General features: G+C 38.1%; 1 protein-coding gene across 1 annotated transcript; it reads left to right on the top strand.

Moving 5' to 3' along the window:
• Positions 1-7,602: 7,602 nt before the first annotated feature.
• Positions 7,603-26,007, top strand: LOC108705866 (tubulin monoglycylase TTLL3-like). Its single transcript, XM_041587038.1, has 14 exons — positions 7,603-7,618; positions 8,278-8,318; positions 16,417-16,449; positions 18,597-18,685; positions 19,388-19,484; positions 19,965-20,014; positions 20,502-20,621; positions 21,312-21,426; positions 22,363-22,491; positions 22,742-22,919; positions 23,307-23,455; positions 23,950-24,166; positions 24,740-25,175; positions 25,807-26,007. The coding sequence occupies exons 8-14, from the start codon at positions 21,390-21,392 to the stop codon at positions 25,885-25,887; spliced, it is 1,227 nt and encodes a 408-aa protein (XP_041442972.1). The 5' UTR covers positions 7,603-7,618; positions 8,278-8,318; positions 16,417-16,449; positions 18,597-18,685; positions 19,388-19,484; positions 19,965-20,014; positions 20,502-20,621; positions 21,312-21,389; the 3' UTR covers positions 25,888-26,007.
• The last annotated feature ends 855 nt before the right edge of the window (positions 26,008-26,862 follow it).

The following is a 26,862-nucleotide window of genomic DNA, read 5'->3' as shown; positions in this document are numbered from 1 at the left end:
TCACTTTTTTGTCTTCCTTATGAATAATAGAAATACTTTTTAACGTTGGTATCAGTTGACACCCATAGCTACACCCACAAAGATCACCTCTTAAAAAAAAATAAATAAAAATAAAAATATATATATATAGGTACAATAGGTACAATAATTCCATCAAAAGCACATTTAGTTTGATGCAGAGAGTAATGTTCCAAAGAGTATGCCATTTATTTTGTGGTATTTGATTTATTGATCATGTTATTTATGTAACTATTTTTTGGTTGAACGTGTCACCATTTTCCATCTTTCCCCGCTGTTAACTCCAGGCCGGGTGGTGGGTCAATGATATCATGGAGGGCAGGTTTGTGACATTGCGAGGATGGACCTGTGATGTCAGTGGACACTCCTCATGTTAGGATTAATGCTGGATGCAATTTGCAAAGTGTAAATAAAATGGCAGTAAGGACAAAGATGTGGCACCTCCTTGCCCCTCACCCTTAGTTCTGTCATACTTTCCCATTCAATGGAAGGGAATATGGCGGTGGACAATGGTGGTGATTGTTTACCCCCCCCGGACCAAAAATATTGTTGGAGTTGTGAGTGGACCCTTTGGAGACTTGATGCTGCTTTGTAAGATAAGTCTTTATTGCAACACGTGTGAAGGAGAAATGAGCAACCACTTTTGATTTAACCCTGCAGCCTACAAGGTTTTTATAGTCTCTCAGCTGTCACTCAGAAAAAGGGGGGCTCATACCTCAAGGAATTCTGTCTCCTACAAGATGGTGCCTATATGCTTTACCTATTACTTACACATATCTCCCAACAGTTTCAAAATTTATTTGAATAAGAGACTGGAATATGAATACGAGAGGCCTGAATAGAAAGATGAGTAATAAAAAGTAGCAATAACAATACATTTGTAGTATTTGTTTATAGATGAGGGTCAGTGACCCCCATTTGAAAGAGTCAGAAGAAGAAGGCAAATAATTAAAAATCTATACAAAATAAATAATGAAGACCAATTGAAAAGTTGCTTAGAATTAGCCATTCTAAGCTGCAAGTCACACAATTTCCCCAATAAATGCTCAAAGTAATGAATAGCACACCCAATATCAAGAAAATAATGGAAAAATGTATTACAAAAAATAAAGAAAATACAAAACAATTATACAAAAATACTAACAAAACAAAGAGCCCAACGAGTTTTGACCTTAAGGGTCTTCCTCAGGGGCACAAATAGACAAAAAAACAAAAAGGCAGAACGAGCCTTACTGTCCATAAGGGTTTTATACCCCAAGCTGTGTGTCTTCGTTCACAAATCGGCATCTAACGTCACTTCTGCTTCCCCAGATAGTAAAGAGGCCAAGCAATGAATTGTGGATCATCAAATGGATCCTCACGAAGGTCTGAAATATAGAGAACACGTCACTTCCTGTCATTCATCCTATTTGCGCATATGTTCCTCACATTTCTAACGCATATGCGTTTCAACTCATTATCTAAAGAAACGCATTAGATAAGTGTCATCTCTATCTAAGGCTCCAGGGAGTACCTAGCCAATTAGCAACACTCTTTTTACTTCAATGGGTGTGCGCCTTCTCTCTATATCTTATACAATTTCCCCAATTGACCTGCTTATCTTAAATAGTTACAATTGCTTCTTTGCTTATCTTAAATTGTAACTAATGTATAGAAGTGCACCTGCCACATATTCTGGACTCACTCAAGTCAGTTTTAGAAACTTTGTATCTTTTTGTGGCTGGAGATCAAAGTGCAGGAGATCAAAGAGAAAGTCAGGACATTTCAGTAACAATCCGGGAATGCTGGTTGAGCTGTCAAAATTGGGACTGTCCTGCGAAAAATGGGACAGTTGGGAGGTGTGCTTACAGACAGCTCCCTGTAGCCCTGATACTGGCTGCCTAGCTGGATGATTACACAGAAAAACAAAACTATTTTCTACAAGGTCACGTCTGCATATACTGAAAGCATATTATGTGTAACTCTTAAAGCAACAGTTACATCTTATACAATAATGTAAAGAGTATGAATGGATATGCAGAGGGTGTCACAATATCACAATATGATCACAGTAGATAGATAAGAATTGGCATTTGTTTGATTTCATGTCCAGGCTGCACTAGAGAATACCCCAATGCGTATAGTGCTAAACAGCTGGAGGGCCTCCCTATTATTAGGGTTGCTACCTGACTGGAATTTTAGCAGCCTGCAAAAATATAGGAAGGCCGGTATTTTTTTTCCAGAAAAGGTGGCAACCCTCCCTATTAAACATATGTACAGATATTTATGTCATGTACAGTATTTGATTTTCCTACTAAACAGACTATCCTATTGCCTGCATTGTTTTGGTACTGGCTAAATATCTGCCGACACTGTTAGGCCTGGCCTGTCCCGGAGAAAAGTTGCCTAAAGTTGCCCTATTCTTCCAATGACAAATGCTGGGGGAAATAATGGCAGTATCATAGATAAACCCCCCAGATAGGGTCTGTGATCAGGGGAATGGAAGAGGCCATATCGGCACATAAAGGACGCGCATCTACATGTGCCGATATGGCCACCGCATCACCGCTTCCTATGTTTTGCCTTTGCCAACAACCATTACCAGTTTGTAGCCCTTCCATTCGGGTTATCAACAGCCCCCCGAGTGTTCACTAAGCTGATGTCAGTCTCGGCATCGGCTCTACATCTACAAGGGATCTCAATCACTCCCTACCTGGACGACCTGCTCATAAAGGCCAGAACAGCAACAAAAGCAAAGGAAGATCTCTCTCTAGCAATCTCCTTGCTCCAGCAATTCGGATGGACAGTGAACTGGTCGAAATCGAATTTACACCCCAGCCACCAAATGACCTTTTTGGGGCTGGAATTCAATACGAGCACTCAACTGGTCTGTCTCCCCCACGACAAACATAAAAGACTCAGAGATCAGATACAACGCCTACTTGTACCTCAAAAGATCACAATACAAACAGCAATGAGGGTGCTAGGGGTGATGATCTCATAGAGGCAGTGCCATTTGCACAGATGCACCTTCGTCCATTACAGTCGAACACACTTGCCGTCTGGAAAGGGGGACCCCTCTCCCGAACATTCTTCCTCTCCCAACAGACCAGGAGGTCGCTCTGGTGGTTGAAACCCTGCAACCTAAACACAGGACAGTCATGGGCGACACCAGACTGGACAGTCATAGCCAAGGATGCCAGCTGGGGGGGATGGGGAGCGACCTGAAACAACTTATCAGCACAAGGACTATGGTCCACAGAAGACTCAAAACTTCCAATAAACATACTGGAATTAAGAGCCGTAAGACTGGCACTCGAAGTATGGAGTACAGAGCGACAACGCCACAACAGTGGCATACATAAATCGCAAGGGAGGAACCCGCAGCAAAGCGGCACTAGCAGAGGCACAGCAAATATTACACTGGGTGGAAATCAACATGGTGAGGTTGTCCGCAATACATATCCCGGGGGTATCCAACACAAAGGTTGATTACCTCAGCCGAAATCAAATAGCCGGAGAGTGGGAATTATACCCGGAAGTGTTTGCCGAGCTAGTAAATCACTGGGGACTTCCAAAAATAGACCTCATGGCCTCCAGAGACAATCACAAGGTACCCAGGTACTTTGCCCTCTGTCAGGACCCGACAGCAGCGGGGACAAATGCAATGAATCAACCCTGGCGATTCAAGCTAGCGTACATCTTTTCACCCATTCCAATGTTACCTCGGGTACTAAAGAAGATAAGACAGTCACAACTCACTGTAATCATAGTGGCACCATACTGGCCACAACGATCTTGGTTCTCAGACCTGCAGGACATGTCGGTCGCCCATCCAATACGACTAACCCCCAGGTCAGATCTCCTCCTTCAAGGGCCCATAGCTCACCACAACCTGGGCCTGTTCCGTTTGATGGGGTGGTTATTGAATCCAACATCTGGAGAAAACAAGGACTGTCAGAAGAAGTCATTGCTACCATGCTAAAAGCTCGAAAAGCAACTTCATCCAGGTCCTACCACAGAATATGGCACTCCTTCCACAACTGGTGCAACGAAGGGGGTTTCGCATTTTTAGAACTCAACATCCCTAGGATTCTGTCTTTTTTTCAGAGGGTCCTCCAACTAAATCTCAAGCTCAGCTTTCTTAAAGTACAGATATCAGCCTTATCTGTACTTCTTCAGACAAGACTGGCACTAGATGAATCCATACGGACATTTCTGCAGGGAGTACAACATCTAAAACCTCCGTTCCGATCCCCAGTCCCAGGGTGGGACTTAAACCTAGTACTTGAAGCACTACTTGATCCACCGTTTGAACCAATGGGATCCATTTCTGAATCACTTCTGACTAAGAAAGTGCTTTTCCTGATGACAATATCCTCAACCAGACGAGTATCAAAACTCAGCGATCTGTCTTCTGAAGAACCAACCGTACATCATTATCCACAAGGACAAAGCCATACTCAGAACACTACCCTCCTTCCTACCAAAGGTGGTATGTCAATTTCACATCAATCAAGAAATAGTAGTGCCAACCTTATGCCCTGATCCCAAGAACGACAAAGAGCGCAGACTACACAGATTAAATGTCGTCAGAGCACTTTGTTGGTATGTGAAACTCTCAAAACCATTTCGGCGTTCTACATCCTTGTTTATACTACCAGCGGGCCCTAAAAAAAGCCAGGCAGCTTCTAAAGCAACACTGGTAAGATGGATCAAAGAGACAATACGGCAAGCCTACTTATCCAAAGGGAAGGTTCCACCCCTGAATATACGAGCTCATTTGACGAGAGCAGTCGGAGCTTCCTGGGCATGGCGCAACTCTGCCTCAATTGAGCAGATCTGCAGAGCGGCCACCTGGTCTTCCGTTCATACATTCTCAAAATTCTACAATCTTGACACGTACTCCTCAGCGGAGGCGGCGTTTGGCCGCAAAGTACTGCACTCCATAGTGCAGTAAAGGTGTCATCTCTTTTCAACTTAGTTTAATTCCTCAATTCCCACCCGTTTGTCTGGGGCTGCTTTGTTAAGTCCCCTAAGGTCCCTGTGTCCCCCAGAGACGACAGAGAAAACAGTATTTTTCATACTCACCGTTAAATCTGTTTCTCTGTAGTCGATAGGGGGACACAGGGCTTCCCGCCCATTGAGGAATGGTTGACCACGTTGGTCTAAATGGGAATATTCTTCTTGTTTTCTTACCTGTTCTGCCATTCGGCTATGGTTTTATGAAGTTATTATAGCAGTATCCTTGGTACAAACTGATGGAATAAGTAAGTGTGTGGGGTTAAGCTGGCTATCCAGACACGCCCCCTGAATGATTTTCATAAGTGTCCTGCCTCCTGGAGGATGGAGCTTAACCCCTAAGGTCCCTGTGTCCCTCTATCGACTACAGAGAAACAGATTTAACGGTGAGTATCAAAAATCCTGTTTTTTTAAGTATATATTGTGTGTCCACGCAACAAGTTTTGGGGCATCAAGGGCCTTTTTTTCACACACTTGAATAAGGGCCCTTGATGCCCAAAACATGTTGTGTGGACGCACAATAAAAGCTTAAAATAGCAGTTATTCTGCTTGTGTGCATTTCCTAACCTCTATATTGTGACATATATATATATACTTCTAAGCATCCATAGCTGCTTCCTGTAAAATACAGAAAGACACCCTAATGCAATCAGAATACACAGTGCTGGTGCTCTAATACAGGCACGACAAGTGACCCTATAATACCGGCAGAATACATTGAGGAGAATGGGCACTATAATTCAGGCACATTCAGAAGAGCTGGCATTCTAATACAAGGAAATAAAGGAAAAAAGGGCTGATACGCTAGTTCATTAAAGGGGGTGGTTCACCTTCAAGTTAAGTATGTTATAGAATAGCTAATTCTAAGAAACTTTCCATTGGCCTTTATTTTTTCTTCTTTATAGTTTTTGAATTATTTGCCTTCTTCTTCTTCTGACTCTTTTCAGCTTTCAAATGGGGGTCACTGACCCCCATCTAAAAACAAATGCTCTGTAGAGCTAAAAATGTATTGTTATAGCTGCTTTTTATTACTCCTCTTTCTATTCAGGTCTCTTTTATTTATATTGCAGTCTCTTTTCAAATCAATGCATGGTTGCCAGGGTAATTTGTAAAAGTGAAAACTGGAGAGCAGCTGAATAAAAAGCTAAATAACAAAAAACAAAAATAATAAAAAATCAGATTGTCTCAGAATATCAATCTCTACATCATACTAAAAGTTAATTCAAACGTGAACAACCCCTTTAATAATACAAGGAGAAGAACTGGCATACTAATACAGGCTCAATATAAAAAGAAAGATGATACATATAAACCTGATACAGGGAGAAATCTGGCATTTAATACAGTTACTACTGGTGGGTAACTAAGATCTTCCATTGGTTTAGAAAATATTCTGGCACTGGTTATTTTAGAGTTGCATTTGGCCTCTCACCTGCCACTTTCTATCATGTCCTGCCCCTTCTTCCAAATGATACAGACATAGGGACTGACAACATAGACTGTTATGTGAAGCTCTGACTATTAGAGCAGCCGTCTCTTTGCTCTGCAGGCTGACGGAGGAATCCAGAACCTATAATCGGGCAGGAAACAAGAACCAGGTGAGCAGATCAGACTTTATATCCCTCTGTTTCTTCTGTCCATTCCAGCCTGCTCAATAAGTAAACCTTAAAAATAAGTGAATGTAAAATTGATGAGGGTGCTGTAAGCACTTTTGCAATGTACATTCATTTTTTTCTTTTTTTCATTCCAAGATGTTAAAGGATACATATACTGTTATTATCAATGAATTTTGTTACAACAGCGCCACCTGCTGGTCATTTTCTGACCAGTCTGACCACCAAGTAGTCAAGGAAGTTGTCAGGAGAAAGAAGGAGGCTGCTCTGATGTTCTTCTGGTTAGGAAATTAGAAACCTTTATCATATCTTTAATAACCAAAAGAACATCAGGCGCTGTTGTAACAAAATTTATTTATATTAACAGTACATATATCCTTTAATATCTTGGAATGAAAAATAAAATAAATAATGAACATACACTGCAAAAGTTCATAGAATAGCACTCTCATCGATTTTAAATTCACTTACTTTTGAGGTTTACTTATCCTTTAAGATCTGCCTCTAGTCTCTCCACCTTTGCATCTTGTTGTGCTTTGTTTGCCTACATGGTTGTCAAACCTGGAAGTACAACTAATGTCCTGCTGCTGACAATGGTTGGTTACAAGATCTGCTAGTAATTATATTTCATTAAATGGGTGCTCGTTTGTCTGCCCTTAATATTATTCCCAGGCTCTGCGTTGTTTGCGGAAGAGAAAGCTAGTGGAGCGTCGCATTACGGAGCTGCAGAACAAGCAGGACAACATACAGGGAATCTTGGAGAGGATATCGGCTGCCGAAACAGACCGCAAGGTGATGGCATTTAGCACTGAAAGAGCAAGAGACCCACAAGAAGTGACTTGTATTAACAAACTGGGCTAATGATAGTGATATGTTTACGGCCTTAGGTTGTCTCTGCGTACCAGATGGGAGTCTCTGCTCTTAAACAGGCCCTAAAAGATGTCACTTTGGAGAAGGCAGAAAGTATTGTGGATCAGATTCAAGAGGTAATAATGGCTAAGGCTAAAAGGGGAATTGTCTGTGCCTTTTGTATGAAGACTGTCCAAGAAGACACTGGCACACAAAGGCAAGTAACAGCAGGGTTATACCCTTGCGTGTTTATTCTGCAAACGTGCAACGTTTCGGGGTCAGACCCCTTTGTCAAGCATAGGCTATGCTTGACAAAGGGGTCTGACCCTGAAACGTTGCACGTTTGCAGAATAAACACGCAAGGGTATAACCCTGCTGTTACTTGCCTTTGTGTGCCAGTGTCTTCTTGGACAGTTTGCTGAGGGGGGTGCTGATCCCTCCAACACCGTGCACCAGGCGCTGAACTGCTGAAGGCCAGGGTTGTGCGAGCGGGCTACATCACATTGTTTTGTATGAAGACATCATTTACTGTAATACCTCCCAGCTAGGATTGCCACCTCACCTCTTTAACACAAATGGAATCCACAACCTGCATGGCTAATTAGCAATTCATTTAGATGCATGCTGCAGACTGAACTGATTTTCTGTGCAGCCATGCATCATGCCTCTAAATTAATTGCTAATTAGCCATGCACGCTGTGGCTTCCATATCTTTTAAAGGGGTGAAGTGGCAACCCTGCTCCCAGCATGCCTTCTTTGTCTCTGACCAATCATTTCCTTCTTGTGGCTGTTACAGTATTGTGATCTCCAGGATGACCTCAGTCAGACACTGTCCAGGTAAGATATGTACTTTTATTTGATGTATCTTTATCTCTGTCTGCTAAGGATTTCAAAAAGATTTATATCAAAAGATATCTGTCCCAAGGCTTTTTTCTTCAGTAAAAAAATATTTTATTTAAATTCACATTAAAATATAGATACATACTGACCCTCACATGGCCCACCTTACGCGTTTCGGACCTTCAGGCACTTAGTCATAGGTGATGGAGACACCTATGACTAAGCGCCTGAAGGTGCGAAACGCGTAAGGTGGGGCGTAAGATAAACTTGATTATTTCAGAAAGAGTACAGAATATTTAATTGATTGTATTTAGAAAGTTTCTTATTTCAGTATGATGAAGCTTGTATTCCATTTTCATTTTCGCAAAAGTTACCCTTTAAGTGCCAGCTACATGAAATGTGAATATGTTCACTTTAACCCCGGTACCATACCTATTTAGAAAAGTGGTTATGGGGGAGGGGTTTGTCGGGGGCCAAATCTGTACGTGGTTCAGTAAGGCAGCCGGTAAAGTGAGTGTGGGCAGAGAATAGAGGCAGGGTGGGAAGGTGTCGGCAGCCCAATGAGGAAGCAGTGTATTAATTAGGCATTTGTATCATGTGACTGGGGAATGTGAGTGTATAATGACTAATGTTATGCAGTAGCACAGAACATTCTATGGAAGAAGCCTTTATAAATATATATATTAAAATATATATATATTAAAATATATTAAAATATATATATAAATTAAAAACAACATTTATCATTATTTTTTTTATTTTTAACCATTGTTAGATTTCATTTATAAAAATATATATTTCCTACATACACGCTAATTGGCAGATTTATTAAGGATCGAGCTATATCATACTTAGTGCTCTTTCTCAGTGAATGCAAATGTGACTTCAAAGCACTGTTAAACTGGGACAACAATTTTTGTTCCAGATTATGCAATTTTTTAAGGAGTTTGTTCAGATTCCAATATACAAATGAGGGTTTGGAATCAGTTCAGATTCATTCTAATTATCATGCCAAGAGCTTCAGTATTTGCCCAAATCCAAAACTAATGAATGCATATATTTTTTATTGTTAAATCTTTGTGTTAAAAATGAATATATATGAGTGTGTCTATGTAGCTCAGCTTCTTATTGCTGCAAACATTGCAAATAAATAGTGATAGGCTAATTTGTACTGTTTCAATTTGCCAAAAAATGTGCAAATTTCTTGTGAAACTGCTGCAAACATTGCAAATAAATAGTGATAGGCTAATTTGTACTGTTTCAATTTGCCAAAAAATGTGCAAATTTCTTGTGAAACAGCGAAAAATCCACGAATCATGAATTTTGACACTGGCGACAATTCGGATGCACAATAAAGTTAATGGGCGTGGTTTAATTGCTGGCAAATTTTGCGAATTTATTCACATGCTTCGAATCATTGAAATTCGCCGTGAATTTGCGTCTGCCAAATAAATTCACCCATAATAAGTAATAAACTAACTCAACATGCACTTAACAGTAAAATCTTTTTAGGGTCCCAAAGCTTCATACAGATGTATATTTTTGCAAATATATTGAAATGCACTTGTGGCCCATAGCTGTTACAGGGTCATCTGCAGCATAAATAATAAAACAAATCCCTTTTATTAAAAAAAAATGAAATTGCAGAAATTAGTTAAAAGGTCAACTAAACGAGCGCCCTACCATCATGAAGCTTATGGATCCCATCTGTTAATAATAAAAGTACCGTATATACTCGTGTATAAGCCGACCCGTGTATAAGCCGAGGTACCTAATTTTACCTACAAAAACTGGGAAAACTTATTGACTCGCGTATAAGCCTAGGGGGAGAAATGCAGCAGCTACTGGTAAGTTTCAATAATCAAAAATTGAGACATGAGTGGGTTAAATGTTTTTGAAATGTTTTATTTCAAATAAAAACAGTAAACTACTGTAACTCTGTAAGTGAAGAAAGGGTCAATATGGTATCAACAATGATACTTTAAAAGTACAACCACCTGAGCTCAATCTGCAACCAAGTTAAATCACAAAAAGTTAAAATCCTTCAAAACTGGATTCCTCCTCCTCATCTGTTTGTCCAAACAGAGCTTCAATTTCAGCTGGTGTGAGGATGTCAGCATAGACATTGTCATCATCATTGAGTTCGCAGGCATCACTATCACTGCTGTCATTCTCATACAATGCGCAGTCTTCACTGCCATCCAAAGCATTACTAATGCCACATTTCTGGAAGGCGCGTTGCACCATGTCCTCTGGAATATCTTCCCATGCATCTCGAACCCACTTTGCTATTAATTCAATGTCAGGCTTTGTTAGATTTCCAGCTTTTGTCAGTTTAGCTTGACCAGATGACATCCATTCATGCCACATCTTTCGCACACGGTCTTTGAAAGGTTTATTTAAAGACACATCGAGGGGCTGCAATACAGATGTAAGCCCACCTGGAATAACAGCCAAAGTAACTTGAGAAGACTTTGCCAATTGTTTTATGTCATCAGATGTATGGGCTCTGAACATATCCCAAACTAGCAATGATGGTTTCTTTTTTAAGGCTGCTCCTGGTCGTGCATTCCAAATTTCTTCCAGCCATTTTTTTGTTCCGTCTGCATCCATCCAGCCTTTAACATGTGCACGCACTGTAATTTTTGGTGGGAATTTTACCTTTTTAGGCAAGGTCTTTCTTTTAAAAATAATGACAGGCCGCAGCTTTGTTCCATCAGCCAAACATGACAGAACAACTGTGAAATGATTTTTTTCATTTCCTGTGGTTCTGAGGAAAATAGTTTTGTCTCCTAAACTTGCCACAGTTCTGTTGCTTGGAAGATCAAAAGTCATAGGTGTTTCATCCATATTCCCAATATTTCCCAGGTCATAGTTATGAATCCTTCTTTGTTTTATGATGAATGATTGGAATGACATCACTTTTTCTTCAAGGTCTTGCGGCAACTTCTGTGAAATCTTTGTTCTCTGTCGCAAACATAGGTCAAACCTATTCATGAAGCGGGTACACCATCCTGCTGACGCAACAAAATTTTCAATGCCTGGTACTTTATATTTGTCATCCTTAGCCATTTGAAGGGCACGTAAGCGAATTCCCATGCGTGTTACGCAGTAACCATTTTGACGACACTCCATAACCCATTTATGCAATTCAGTCTCTAAAGCCCCATAAGAAGTTGTTGAACCACGTCGAGCTTTTTTAGCCTTTGGGATCTTTTCCAAGTCAGCCTTCATTTTCCGCCACTCCCTCACTTGTTTTTCATCAACACAAAATTCCCTACTTGCAATACTGTTATTGCTTTCTTCTGCTCTTGACACAACCTTCAGTTTGAAACTAGCTTCGTATGACCTGCGTTTTTGTTTTGGTCTAGGATTAGTGGTATCGGTATCCATTTCTATAAGAAAAAAAAAAGTCAGTCCCCCCATATATACAGTAAAAAACCTTATAAAACAGCCCATGTACGGTATATATTTATGAATTCAGTTGGTGGTTAGGAATTTCCTAATGTATCACTGGTTGCCCACTAGAGAAACTCACCCCTTACATGGCTATGCTATAGACACAAGCCTTTAATGTGTGTTAACAAAAAGCCAGGCAGGACTGCTGCTTATAATGGGGATCAGATAGGATCTGCGCAGCCACTGGGACAGAATGCTCTGTTATACAGATAGCTAGAATCTCAGCTGCCATAAAGCAGGACAGGACTGCTGCTTACAATGGGGATCAGATAGGATCTGTGCATCCACTGGGACAGAATGTTCTGTTATACAGATAGCTACCGTAGAATCTCAGCTGCCATAAAGCAGGACAGGACTGCTGCTTACAATGGGGATCAGATAGGATCTGCGCAGCCACTGGGACAGAATGCTCTGTTATACAGATACGGTAGCTAAGAGGGGGGCAGCCAATTATTTCAGTAATGTTATGATGTTAACCCAGGTAAATGAATGTAAAAAAAAGACAACATTTTTGCATATTTCATTTATTTTGCAAAGGCTGCACAATGCCATATGTGTTCCAAGGTTTACTGGATCATAATATATCAGTGGAGCTCTGCTCAACTTGTATTTATATCACAGATTTTATATTTTCTGAATCATCTGCTAATCTTGCTGTTGTATGTGATCCTTACAGCAACGGCAAACTTATCTTTACACATTAAATAAAAAATAACTTTCTGTTCTCTTTCAATGCGTCAATGTTAGGCCTTTTCTGTCAGTAATGATAACTGTGCCTTTAAAAGCAAGCTGCATAATGAAAGATGTTCTGTGCTTTTATGGCTCGGGCCCTATGCAAATAGTTGTTCTTTGAGTGTGCTGGTTGGTTGCCTTGCCCAGCTGCTGTCTGACTGCTTTGCTCCCTGATGTGATGTCAGTTTCAGTTTTCTAAAGAGTAGATGGAAGGAATTATCAGGCAAGGTACTGTGTGGATCTCTTCCTTTCCTAATGTTTAGCTGATATTTAAACAGCTCTTTTCTTTTTATAAATCCAGCAATTGCTTTACTTTTAGTAAGAGCTTTCATGCATCCTTTTATCTTGGCTATACTTAAAAGTCTCTTTGCGTGGCTCAGTATTAGCTACCGGTAGCTCCGGGGCAGGGCTAATTATCATAAGACTCAGGGCATAATAGACTTTTAAAAGCGCCATTGTGTGATCACTGTTTGAAATGGTGCCTGCTTCAGCACTACATGCAGGAGGGATGGTAGGAGGGCGGCCATCTTCTGGCACGCACTCAGCTCTTGCGTCATGCTGCAAACTAGGCAACGCCTTGGGACATAAGTAGTTAATAGCTGGAAGAGTAGAGTCACGCGCATCGCTCATCGCGCATCGCGCATCAGTCAAATGCACACAGCGAGAGAGACGCGCCAAAGATTTTACCCGTAAGCAGGTCAGAGCTCAGCTGCAGGTCGGAAGCGCAGCGATCAGCAGGGAACAGTCATGCGCATCGCGTATCAGTCAAACAGGTAATTTTTTTTAACTGACCCGCGTATAAGCCGAGGCAGCGTTTTTCAGCTTATTTTGGGTGCTGAAAAACTCGGCTTATACGCGGGTATATACGGTATGTTTGAATTTCCCAAAAATAATATGCATAATTCAATTATCTCAGTAGTACAAGATTTTTTTAACCATGTGCCAAACAAGCAGGTAAATACCTGAGCAAACTCTGTCCCAATGTTGACAATGGAGACAATGGACCCAATGACTAGTGATGGGCGAATAAATTTGCCTGGCATGAATTTGCGGTGAACTTCCGGGTTGCGCCTCCGGCGAATAAATTCGCCGGTGAAAATTCGCTGGTGAAAATTCGCCGACATCAATTTCCGATTTTCATAAGTTTTTTTAATGAAAATGTCAGATTTTCATGATGTTTTTGTGAAAATCTTCAAATTTCATGATTTTTTAGTGAAACCCTTCAAATTTCACGATTTTTGAGTGAAAACTTCCAAATATCACGATTTTTTGTGAAAACGACCGAATTTCAAGATTTTTTCCATGAAATTTCCAATTTCGCCAATTTTTTTGCCTGGAGAAGTTCGCCCATCACTACCAATGACGTATAGGGGACTTTTAAATAACTTCAACTGAAAGGGACTGCAGTGGTGCACTAAAAGCTTAGTATTAAGTATTTAAGTTATATTATGATGCTGATCTATTACAAAACGATCCCCCTATTTCTCTAAAATTTATGAATGCCATGAACTTTATTAAAAGATCTGAATATAAAAAGTATGAATGGAGAAAAGTGCAGAAAAAATATGAATACTTCTAAAGCCTCTAACAATTTTTAGTTTTTCAAATGATTAATAGCAAAAAATATCAGAAAACCTGTAAAAGTCTGAATGGCTCAAAAAAGAAAGTCCCATTCACTTCTATGGGACCTGGACTGCTTTTACTTGGAGAAGTTTTGTATCAGAGTTTTTCGTGGTTTTTACACTTCATAAATCTCAGTAGAGTATAAGAGAAATTTTAAAAACTCAAATATTTAGAAAAAAAATATGATTAGTAAATAAAAGAAATCTGAATGTTAGTAAATAGGCCTCTAGGTGTTTTCGGCACACTTACTGAAATAACTGTATAATGGATGACCTGAAAAGATTCCACTTGATACGAGTGGACTGAATATTCAGTAGAAGAGAAGACGTAATTACTTTATTGTGGAGAAACAAGGAGGATATTATATTATTACAGGAATAGAAGGGCAGAGGAGTTCATCTTTATGTACAGCCAGAATTAAAGCCATGCACTAAAATAAATGAAAAAGAATGGAATTGGGGAGGGTGTGGAATCCTTCTTGGTAGAGAATTCACCTGGACTAAAGTTACAGAAAATGATTATTGGTGTATGCTGCAAACTGCCCACTATATGTGAGGAGAATGAAGTCCATCTGATATTAAAAATGGAACAAGCTTCATCATTGGGTTAAGTTGTTATCATGGTTGACCAGTATCCAGACAAGAGTCTTCGCTGATAATTTGATCTTTGTAATGCCCAACTTACTGGAGTCATTACCCTCCTTGCTACAGAAACACAAGGGAATCATTTATATGGCAATTTTCTCCTGTTGGCCTCAAAGCACTTTTCACAGCAAACAATGCAGCCATTATAGGTGCACAAAGTAAGCCGGGACACCAGGAGATTGAGTTACTGGTCTAAGGAGTTGTAACAGGGAATCAAACCAGTGTCTCTAATATGAGATCCCACCTCAAGGCTGATCATTTAACCTCTAGGCCAATGACTATTTCTCCTAGAAAGCTCCCTTCAACTATACAATCAATATGAACAAATCAGAAGTGCTTCCAGCGTTTCTTCCCCCCTCACTTGAAGTTAATTGGGCGATAACTCAGATATCTGGAAGTCTACATTCCAACTGACCCTTTAGATATTTACACATATAACTGCAAAACAATGCTGGCTTCCATTGGAATTGTTAATGTTCCTGCACCTCTTGCACACAAACTGGACTATAAATGATTTGAACTCAATGGGCAAATTTGCACCTGGGCTGTAACTAGGGTTGGCACCTGGCTGGTATTTCAGTAGCCTAACTAAAAAGGGGCTTGAATTTCAAATTTAGCAACAATGTACTTGTTAATACATTTCTATACATTTTACCCTTGCCTGCCTACCTAATCCCTGATCCACCCCAAATATATATTCTCATTTTACCGCATGTCTGCTGTGATGTTTGCCCCATTACATCATCGATCTGCTGAATTCTATGTCATTACCCACCTCCAGCATCCCAGTGCCTCCTGACTGGTAAAAGGTGGAATCCCTAGCAGTAACCCATGGCAACCATTAAAGTTTTGTTTTCATGTTCTACCTGTAGTTGGCTAGAAAAATCTAATCACTAATTTGTTGATATATTTAATTCCCATGTGCTCCATTGAGCATGAGTAATTTACAGTATGTTTATATTAGAACAAAGATAATGCTATCTATAGATTTCATTGGGTTTAAAAATGTTACAAAGCGACGATTCCGTGAAATACAGTACAGGCGGTGTTATATGTATTTCTTAGAAATCTCTTAAATCAGGATCTTATTTCATGGAAAAGCTAGTAACATACAATGGAGAATCTTTGACACCTCATCAAAGACTATATTTCTGGACCTTAAGGTTCTATTGGGTTTATTCACAAAAGTGCATAATCTGTTTCATTCAAAACAACTGCAAAAAATAACAACAAAATAGACTAAAGACTTTGTGAGGTCATCACAATGGTTGCATTGGTTACCACCATTAGGTCATCACAATGGTTGCCATGGATTACCATTGTGAGGTCATCATAATGGTTGCCATGGGTTACCATTGTGAGGTCACAATGGTTGCCATGGGTTACCGTTGGGTGGGTATACACGCTGACAGCGTGTATACCCACCCACCGCTTAATCACTTATCTGTGTGTATGGAATAAAGCCTGAATTTTATATTCAACACTGCTGTCCGAGTTTTGTCCAGGATCAGCGCCGCAAACACGGGGGTGCGATGAATATAGGAGCTATGTTTAAATACCCAGTATTAGCAGATTCTTTACTGTCAAATGAAGCACTTAACTATAAACTGATAATATATATTTTCTTTCTTTATCAGAAACCTAATGACAATGCTGTTGAAGAAATTGAGGTAGGCAGGAGATATTTGTAAATTAAAACAGAACATTCTTTTATTCTTCAGACTGCCTTTCCTTTCATAGTACAGATTTACTTTAGCAACTTTCCTACATACTGACCTAATATATAATGGACGTTTAAGGTGCATGTGGAGTTTTTAACGTATCTTCAGTGCAGACCAAATCCCTTTTCCTCCTTTTTACCTCTTCTTTTTTAAAAATAAAAAAGAGTGTGTATATATATATATATATATATATATATAATAAACTTCTACACTGCTGCTTTATGAAAAGGCACATGTATTGCTGTCAAAAACACCTTATTTACATATATATATATACATATATAGGTACAGGATCCGTTATCTGGAGAGGCCATCTCCATAAACTACATTTTATCCAAATAATTCCAAATTTTTTAAAATTATTTACTTTTTTTCTGCAATAATAAATTAGTTCCATGTACTTGATCCCAACTAAGAAGAAATACCAGCCTATTGGCAGGCACGTTTCAGGGGCTGCTGCCGCCTGAGGCAGCAGCCCCAATGCCGCCCCTCCTCCTGCTCCGCTCTTCTAACTTCTAGCGTCGGAGCAGGTGGAGGAGGGGCCTCATCGCTAGTGAAACGAGCGCTTTTATGCTCGCTGCACTAGAAGAGCCGAATTTCCATTTTTTTTTGCCGCCCTTGGTAACTGGCCGTTCCGTGCCGCCTGACGCAAGATTCTCACCTTGCCTCATGGCCGGAGCGGCCCTGCCTATTGGGTTTATTTAATGTTTACACAATTTTCTAGTAGACTAAAGGTATGAAGATCCAAATTACAGTAAGATCTGTTATCCAGAAAACTCAAGGTCCCGAGCATTGTGGATAACCAGTCCCATACCTGTATATACACAGTTATACAAGAGAGGACATTGGCTGCTTATGAATCTTTGGGTTTTCCTATAAAATTAGACACATTTCCACATTGCACCAGTGGGTTATGGGCCTAACGTGTGGAACTGTAGCATTTACTTTACACTTTTACCTTACTTTTGTGAATCTCTTATTCTTGCAATATTTTATCTTAACAGATCAAACAGGAATCACTAGAAAAACAACCTATTGAAGCTAATAGTGAAAGAGAAACGAGTTATGAAGTAAATAGTGAAAGAGAAACAACTATTGAAGCTAATAGTGAAATAGAAACCAGTAATGAAGTTAATAGCGAAAGAGAAACAACTATTGAAGCTAATAGTGAAATAGAAACGAGTAATGAAGTTAATAGCGAAAGAGAAACAACTGTTGAAGCTAATAGTGAAATAGAAACGAGTTATGAAGTTAATAGCGAAAGAGAAACAACTATTGAAGCTAATAGTGAAAGAGAAACGAGTTATGAAGTAAATAGTGAAAGAGAAACAACTATTGAAGCTAATAGTGAAAGAGAAACGAGTAATGAAGTTAATAGCGAAAGAGAAACAACTGTTGAAGCTAATAGTGAAAGAGAAACGAGTTATGAAGTTAATAGCGAAAGAGAAACAACTATTGAAGCTAATAGTGAAATAGAAACCAGTAATGAAGTTAATAGCGAAAGAGAAACAACTGTTGAAGCTAAGAGGAAAAGAGAAACTACTAATAAAGCTGATAGGAAAAGAAAGGCGGCTAACAAATCTAATAGTACAAGAAAAACTGCTAAGAAGCCTAATGGTAATTAGTTAAATGCTTAAATGCTATCTTCTGATTGGCTGAACAGTTTCTACCTGTTACTAGAAATGAACTAGTTGGTACTTGTTACTACTCCATGTCCCATCTTTAACCTTATAGTCCAACACTTCTTTCATATTAGTGGCAGAACATGATTTAGATGAATAAATGTGTTTAACTTCTAATCTTCACCTTTATCAACTGTGAAAATTTGTTGTGATTACTTAACACTTTCCTAAATAGATTTGCCCCTGTATATGTCCTAGTACATGATGTTCTACAAGATTATTTCAAAGAACTGTCTTGTGTTATCATGTGGCTTCATAAAATATGTTTATGGTTTTATTCTGAATTTCTCCAGTCCTGAGAATTTTGTAGTAAATTGCCATCTTCATTTTGTACTCTTTGTGGTTTGTTAAAATATTATATCATCACTCATGATAATATAATATATGTATGTTATATCTCTTTTGCACATGCAGTTTCAACTGAACGGGATAAATTGTACTGTGACGAATGTGTATCCAGACAGAAGAGATGCTTCGAAGATCAGGTTAAAACAGCAATTGCGGTAAGTAATGTACCAGCACCAGGAATTCTTTTAGCCTATGTTGTGAATATAAGTATATTAGGAGAAAAAAACCTAAAAATGACATTGCACAGAGAGTCCATCATCTACAATGTAAATGATCTTAGTTTGGTGCCTGACTTCCCCAAGGCTATAATGACTTTACATAGAAAAGTTAAAGAACACTAGAAGTGAATAACAGATAAGCCACATTCTGCTCTTCATGTGTCCTGTTGTGAGAGCCATGATTGGCTGGAAGGAGGCACCTGGGTCTAACATAGACACAATCCACTAAAGTAACATAGAAATTCTGAATATACCTGCAATGGCCATTTTTACAAATGACAATATTAAAAAACATTTTACATTGGTACCAGTGTATTGCTGTGAGTAGATATGCTGATAGCCAACTCATAAGGAAATAGGTAGATGGGAAGAGCATTGTTACATTTATCCCTGATATCTGCCCAATATGCAACAAGTACACAGTTAGTATTGGTTGTATAACAAACTATTATGTTCTTCCACTACAGCTATTTCCAAACCCCAAGACTTATGAATTTGTTTCTTTTATATACCTTAAGGTCCCTTAATATCACACAGAAGAAACATGATCCCATGCAAGCAATTTATTCTGTATAAGCCACCTTTAAGAAATTACTGTATTTGGAATCTCTAATGCGTTTCTCTTTAAATATCCCACAGAAAAAGAACGTTTTCTGGACTGACTTTAAAGGATCCACTGACTTCGAGAGAGGCCTATTGAGTAGAGGATGGGTGAAGAAAATCGCCCCCACCTTCAGTAAGTCTGCTTTAAAAAAAAACAAATCTCTTCAAGGATTTTAAAGATATTGAATTGCTAATGATAAAAATGAACCTAGTGCTCCCCACATGCTAGCATATAAATGTCTGCCCTGGGGTTTCATGAGCACAAAGTTGATGAAGTAGAGTTGGATAAAACCTCATGGAATAGGCAACAATTGCATGAAAGTTGCTTCCAACTTTATCTTCCAGTGACTTTCTGATCTGAAAATATTCCATGTAAACATATCCGTAGGCCAGAATTTATAAGGAATACTTTTTCTGTAGGCACCTGACACCAAAAAACATGGTTTTGTTACACAGTTGAGTACTCTAGTCTTAAGCCTTAATATTATAGAGATAATATTATATTCCCTAATGTGCCTGGGAAATATGGGCAGAATCTGCTACTAGTGGAACCTTTCTGAGCAATCTAATAAACTGCTATAATGATACTAATGCAATGTTTTTCTCTTTATAGATGATGGTCCCAAGAAAACTGTATTTCGTGACCCAACATATGGACATAAGGTAAATTCATATTTATGTTTGTACAATACAAAGATCTATGTAAGAAATGTGTGGGTAATCTTAATCTAACCATTTATGGATATGGCCAATTTAATTGAGCATTAAGATAAATATTGTTAATGTTTACTATTATATGCTTTCTTTTATCACACCATTGTCATTGTTCAACCCAGAACAGTGTACAATGACTTGCTCTTTCCTATAGCTAAACATATTTCTTTCTATGAACATAAATATAAATGCACTACATTTACTATTCAGTTAAAGTGCATGATGTGACTGGTGGAGAGGAGCCAAGCAAGTTAGCAAGCTACAGTACTTAGTGCAACTTAATTACAGAGTATGGTAGCAGCATAACTAGCAGTTACTAGGCCAGTTGTTATTTCTTCTGTGGTAAAAGTAGTAATATAATGCTCCAGAAGTTTACTAATCATTTGAGTGTACTTGCCTTCCATGAATAAACTTTGTATTTATTTTTCTTTTTAAGATTATAAGTCGTTATGACATACAACCCAACCTCATCCTGACACGCAAAAGAATTGAACTCCATCTTCTGAAAGAGGATCAGATAACCAATCACTTTTGCAGTGTGTACGCCACAAGCAAGGTGAGCCAACTGCAGTGACTTACAATGACCCATAGCAACCAATTAGAGCTTTCATTTCTATCTTGCAGTAGACTGATCAAAATGAATTGCTTATTAAATACTATTTGTAAATGTATTCGTAATTCAACCCCACATTCTCAGTCAAATTTGCTGTTTTATTATAATAGCCCAACAAAAAATAAAAAGCAACTTGTTTTAGATGATTTGATCCATGTCTGAACTGGAGGCCCCAGTATTTAACCAGTGTAAAGGCCCAAATAGCTCCACATTGGCCCATTAATAAATACTGGTGCATTGCATTTTGATATTTGCATGTTTACAGTCTGCCTGTGCAGGACTGCTTCTTTCATCTGAATCATATGGCTTCTAGTTAACATGATTGGAACCCATTATTTCCAAGTCAAAGACGGTTTCCAGTAAATGGAAGTGGAAATTATTTTACATAGGGTTTCCAAGAGAAAACAAGGCTATGATATGATGCCTCTTGTTACTGGTCATACTCACAATGTAACTTCTTCAGACACAGGTGACCTGGTGGGAATATAGAAGCCAGAAATATGGCCAATCAGTGGCTCTCTCGATGTTGTCGCATTCTAATTCCTAGAATTTTTTGTATATTTATTTTCTATAATCTTTTTTGACTTTTTATATGTATAAAATGCATAACTAAATATGTTCTTTGTATTCTAGAGTGGTCTGTGCAAAGTATTAAGGCAATGGTGTTTGTCGTGTGATGCAAATCCAAACACTTTCTTCCCTCGTTGCTACATGTTTTGTAAGAAAAATGAAAAACAAGCATTCATTGGTAAGTGTGCATAAAATACTGTATCATATCATTATGTCTTGGGTATAGTATCTTAAATCTGGGCTTTATATCCTTCAAAACCAAAGTATTATTTAACTTAGTGATCTACAACCAGTGGCTTATGAGCAACCAGTTGCTCACCAACTCTTTGGATGTTTCTCTCGTTGGCCTAGAAACAGGCACTTATTTTTAAATTCCAGGCAAATTTAAATTGCATATAAACTAGGTGTACTGCCATGTAGAAGACTCTGTATGTTGTCAGGCCACGTAGGGGCTACCAAATAGCCAATCACATCACTTATTTGGTACCTCCAGGGACTTTTATCATTTTTGCATTGCTCCAAAACTCTTGTTTTATGTGAATGTGGCTCATGGGTAAAAAATGGATGGGGCCCCTTGTTTAACACTAAGGTTATTTTATATATTGCATTTTTTTCATGGAATAGTTATTATGGTTTAGCTTTTACACAAATGTATTTATATAACATTTGAAAAGGCAACAGAGCACACATTCCAATATAGAACACTGACCAGGCCATGACTAGTCCCTCCCCTCTCCTTGATGTCTCTCACTTATCACCTAGTCATTAGAATGTTTAAGAGGGATTCTGAAACCACTGGTTCTATATAGCTGTCCATATGAAATAATGTTCCACCCTAAATACAATGTGCTCTAATGTAATGACTATTACAAGTTCCCATAAGTATATTATAGTGCATGTTAACGCCAACTCTCTGTATCTACTATAAATTGTGCCTATATACATTAATATGTCAAGGAAAATAAATCCATAATATCACCTGCTTAGAAATATAATTCAAAGTTCCATCTCTTTTTAGAAACGAAATATTGGCCCTGTTTGTTTTCACAGTTATAGTTAGTCTCATCTTTTGGTTAAATAGAGTATTCTAACAAAAAAATGTTTCTTTATTTAGATGACTTTACCATGACTGCGGCTTGTGGTATCCTAAAATGGGTTTTGAGAACCAATAGAAAGTCTTTGCAAGATGAAGTTATTCCCAGCCGGAAAGAAAAGGAAGAAAAAACGGCTATTTGCATGTCAGGTAAGGGAAAAGCAGCGGCACCTGGTATAGCTACAGCTACTCTGATAACAGAAAATGAGTTACTTGTAGTATTTAAACAAGACCCCTTCTTTGCAGTGACTATAATTGGACAATAACACCTTGTTCATTTTTACACTGTAAGATTAGACTTGAAATAGAGTCACTGGCATCTCATGGTTTTCCAACCAACTATATTTGTTTATTGTTCTCACTTCTTATTAATCTCCTCCTGTTATGTTCTTTTCTGTAGATGCTAAAATAAACAATCATGGCCCTGCAAGAATTGTTCCAGAAGATATTATAGTAACAGCCCTTGTGGCTTGCCAGTTTCATCTGTACGACTTGACACATGAGGATGAAGACGACATAATATGTGCCGGGATAGTTGATAGAAAACATTTCATAAGTGACTACTATCAGGTTATGCAGTAAGTAATGTCAGATGAAACCATTCATAACAATTTAGATTTAGAAAGAAATTGTCCTGATTATAGGAAAACAATGACAGTGAACACTCTATGGGGTGATTTATGAATGTTCATAGAATGTTTGTTTCTTCGAATCATAGTTTTTGCGCAAATTCATGAATTTTTCTTATAGTTACTTAATCCATGATTTTTTAGTTATTTAGCAAGTGTAAAAACCATAAAATCTACGAATACAAGGGCCTAAAACAAATCACATAGAACAGATATTTATCGTAAATAATAAACTTATTGGTATACATTATAATATTCTCCATAAACATTGTATTGCAATAGTGTGATGTGTATTATGTATAACTGTCTCTCATCCCTGCCCTTGTATTGTTACAGTCATGGTGCGCACATACAGAATTCAGACAAGTATGTTGATTACTGCCACCAATTGTTATGTAAGCTGAGAAGAGTGAACCCACAACTAGATATAGATGGAGAAAAAAACATCTGGATTTCAAAACCAAGAAATTTATCTAGAGGAAGAGGTAAGAGAATCTGTGAAATGGGTACTCAATTGTTGTTTAGGGGGAAACAAAAGTTCAGGTTACTGGTGGGTGCCCCCACAGGACATTAAATGACTCACATACAGTAACTAATGCAGAAAATCATGCAAGGGCTTATATAGTAATAGCTATTTCTATATGATCCATACAAGGGTGAGGAACCTCACCGCCAGTGAGGTTTTGGGAGGATCCATGAGGGTTTTCATCTCATCTCATACATTTTGGCACATAATAAATTCCCATTCTTCATGGCCAATTCACAGTTATGATTATGGTTATTTCTGTGCAATAATGCAGAATATGTATAAATGAATTCCTAATTAGATGTGTGAGATGTAGGACCAATATGGTTTCAAAGGAGCAACCTTAGTTATTGGTCCAACGCATGCTGATTTTGTTGCTTCAGGTGTTACAGAATGGTTTACTACAATATTGATTTAAACAGAGATTGATTCATGTTTTACATGTTATTACAGGGATACGTTGCAGAAATGATCTGAAAGACATATGTTCCTTGGGAAGGGAATGGGTGGTTGAAAAGTACATAGAGAGGCCACTTCTTGTATATGGAACCAAATTTGATCTCCGTCAGCATTTCCTCATAACGGACTGGTACCCCTTAACTATCTGGTTCTATAAGCACAGTTTCCTCCGTTTCTCATCTCAGCCCTTCACGCTGGAGAGTTTAGATACGTAAGTAGAGGGTGCAAAATCTTGCATTCTATTTATTTGTTATACAGTAATGACGTGATGTTGATATGACTTCACTGCTTTGTACTCTCAGAGGCTCATGTACAAACAGAAATAAGACTACTCTCTGCCTTATTTTAGCATGTTACAAACTGGTATAAATATCATAAGACCTTTTTTAATTGAACAAGTAAGAATTACATTATAAAACACCTTGGACAATTGTGCCATTGTTGCTTGTAATTTAAAGGTAATTTATAGGTTTAATCCACGGTGTATACGATAATGTTTGGGATAAATCACTTTATGGCATGAAATGTATTTGCTTGTTTCCTTTACATCTGTGAAGTGGATGAATATGCTAAAGACTCTGTTCTTCTAACCTCTGATTCTGTAGCAGTTGCATTGGTTACAGGGCTCTATAATTTTGCTGTAACTATGGTAGTCAGCTTGCTAAATCTAATGAATGGCTAAGGCAAGATTAGAATATTTAGTGACTCACTGGATACCGACACTGGATTACTAGTGATGGATCAGGCACATAAACCTGACAATTGTATTGTTTTATCCTTCCAGCGCCACCCATGTATGTAATTACGCCATACAGAAAAAATTAAAGAATGCACCAAATCGTCACCCCAACCTGCCTGAAGAAAACATGTGGCACAGTGACGAATTCAAAGAGTATCTTTGTACAATCGGAAAAGAGCAAGTCTGGGATTCAATCATTATACCAGGGATGAAGAAAGCCCTCATTCATACAATGAAGGCCACTCGGGAAAATGTGAAGTACAGGAAAAACAGTTTTGACCTTTTTGGTTCAGATTTTCTGTTTGGAGAAAACTTCCAGCCCTGGCTACTTGAGATACAATACAAACCTGGCATAACCAAAGACACGTCAGTAATGTGGAAAATTGTTCCACCAATGGTAGAGGACATGCTACGTGTGGTGATTGATTACAAGGATGACCCTAACTGTAATGTGGGAGGATTTGAACTTATATATAAACAGGTAAGTGCAAGTCAAGGGACAGAAACTTTGATACTGATGAATGTCTAAAGAATAATATAACCTCAGGCATATAATCTGAGTACATAATGTTTTTGGGCTGTGTTTATTTATATAAGTATGCCATGGGTGGGTACTTGCTACTTCAGGCTCTCTTCCCCCATGGGAATGTCTTGCAGATTGGACAAAATAGGTGTCCAACCCCCTGATAAGTTTAACACTGGCCCCAAGGGGATGAGGGGGTTGCAATTGCACCCAGGCAAGTAGTTATGCCACCAGCACTCGCCTCAGCCTTGGAAATGGCTATTAGTTGTAACGCTCAACCCAAATCTAAGCAGTTCCTCTTAACTTAGAACAAGGTTACAGACATTTGTAAGCCAATATGTTTTAATAGTATCCAGAACAGTAAAATATTCAACTACCTTATAATTATAGGAAGGTATTACGTGAGAACATACAAATTAAGATTGTAGGCAATATAACACAGATTTAACACTAGGACACTGGGTATAACTTTTGGTATTACATCTGAGTATAGGAGACATCATTTTGAATACATAATGAAAATGATTCATTTAAGCCTAATGGAATATATATATATTTTAGTGCTAAACGCTTTCTGTTTTTTTTCTAGGCAAATTATACTGGAAATGGGATTCTCAGTAAAGAAAAAACATTTAGAGATCTGAAGATAACAACCATCTCTGATCCATAACAGGTGGCTAGTGGGATGAGTCTTGGAGGAAGAAATAGTCCAACCAACCATTTCCTTTTGATGCCTATTTTTTTCTGTCATACCTTAACATTTTTAAAATAAAAATTATTTTCTTAATCACTTTTTTGTGTTCCTTATGAATAATATAAATAATTTTTAACGTTGGTATCAGTTGACACCCATAGCTACACCCACAAAGACCACCTCTTGAAAAAAATAATTATATATATATATATATATATTTATTATATATAGAAATATTTTTAAATAAATATATTTATTTATATATAGAAATATATATATATATATATAGAAATATAGAAATATATATATATATATAGAAATATATATATATATATATATATATATATATATATATAATTTTATTACATCAGTCCAACAAAATGAACTTTAATTACACTATATAAATTATATGAATCTTGTTTCCTTCAGTCTGGGAACTAATAATTATAGCAAGCAGGCAGGAGCCATTTTGTGGACACTGTTATTAAGACAAGCCTTGTATCATCTCAGAATCTTGTTTGTGTACCAGAATGGGGGACCTGATGTCCATCCCCATGCACTGGCTATACAATTAAATGGTGAAGTGAATGGGGGAATGTGGGGAGAGCAGTGACATCTGGGAAGTGCTGAATGGAAAGTGAAAGTAATTGTCTGCCTAAGGCAAAGAGATGGGGCAGACAATATTTGATTGACAGCTGAGATTTTAAAATGAGTTTACAACAGCTATGAATGCTTTTATAAAAAATAGAAATTGGATTTCATGTTTAATTTGAAAAGGACTTTTATTATACAGATTTTTGTGTCTGGGTAACAGGTCCACTTTAAATAGTTACAATTGCTTCTTTGCTCATCTTAAATTGTAACAAATGTATAGAAGTGCACCTGCCACATATTCTGGACTCCCTGCCAAATGCCAATTAAGTATTAGAAACTTTGTATCTTTTTGTGGCT

Source organism: Xenopus laevis, chromosome 3L, assembly GCF_017654675.1.
Source record: "Xenopus laevis strain J_2021 chromosome 3L, Xenopus_laevis_v10.1, whole genome shotgun sequence".
In the NCBI taxonomy this organism is placed as follows: domain Eukaryota; kingdom Metazoa; phylum Chordata; class Amphibia; order Anura; family Pipidae; genus Xenopus; species Xenopus laevis.
The sequence above is the reverse complement of the archived record's forward strand: the minus strand, read 5'-3'. Positions and strand labels throughout refer to the sequence as shown.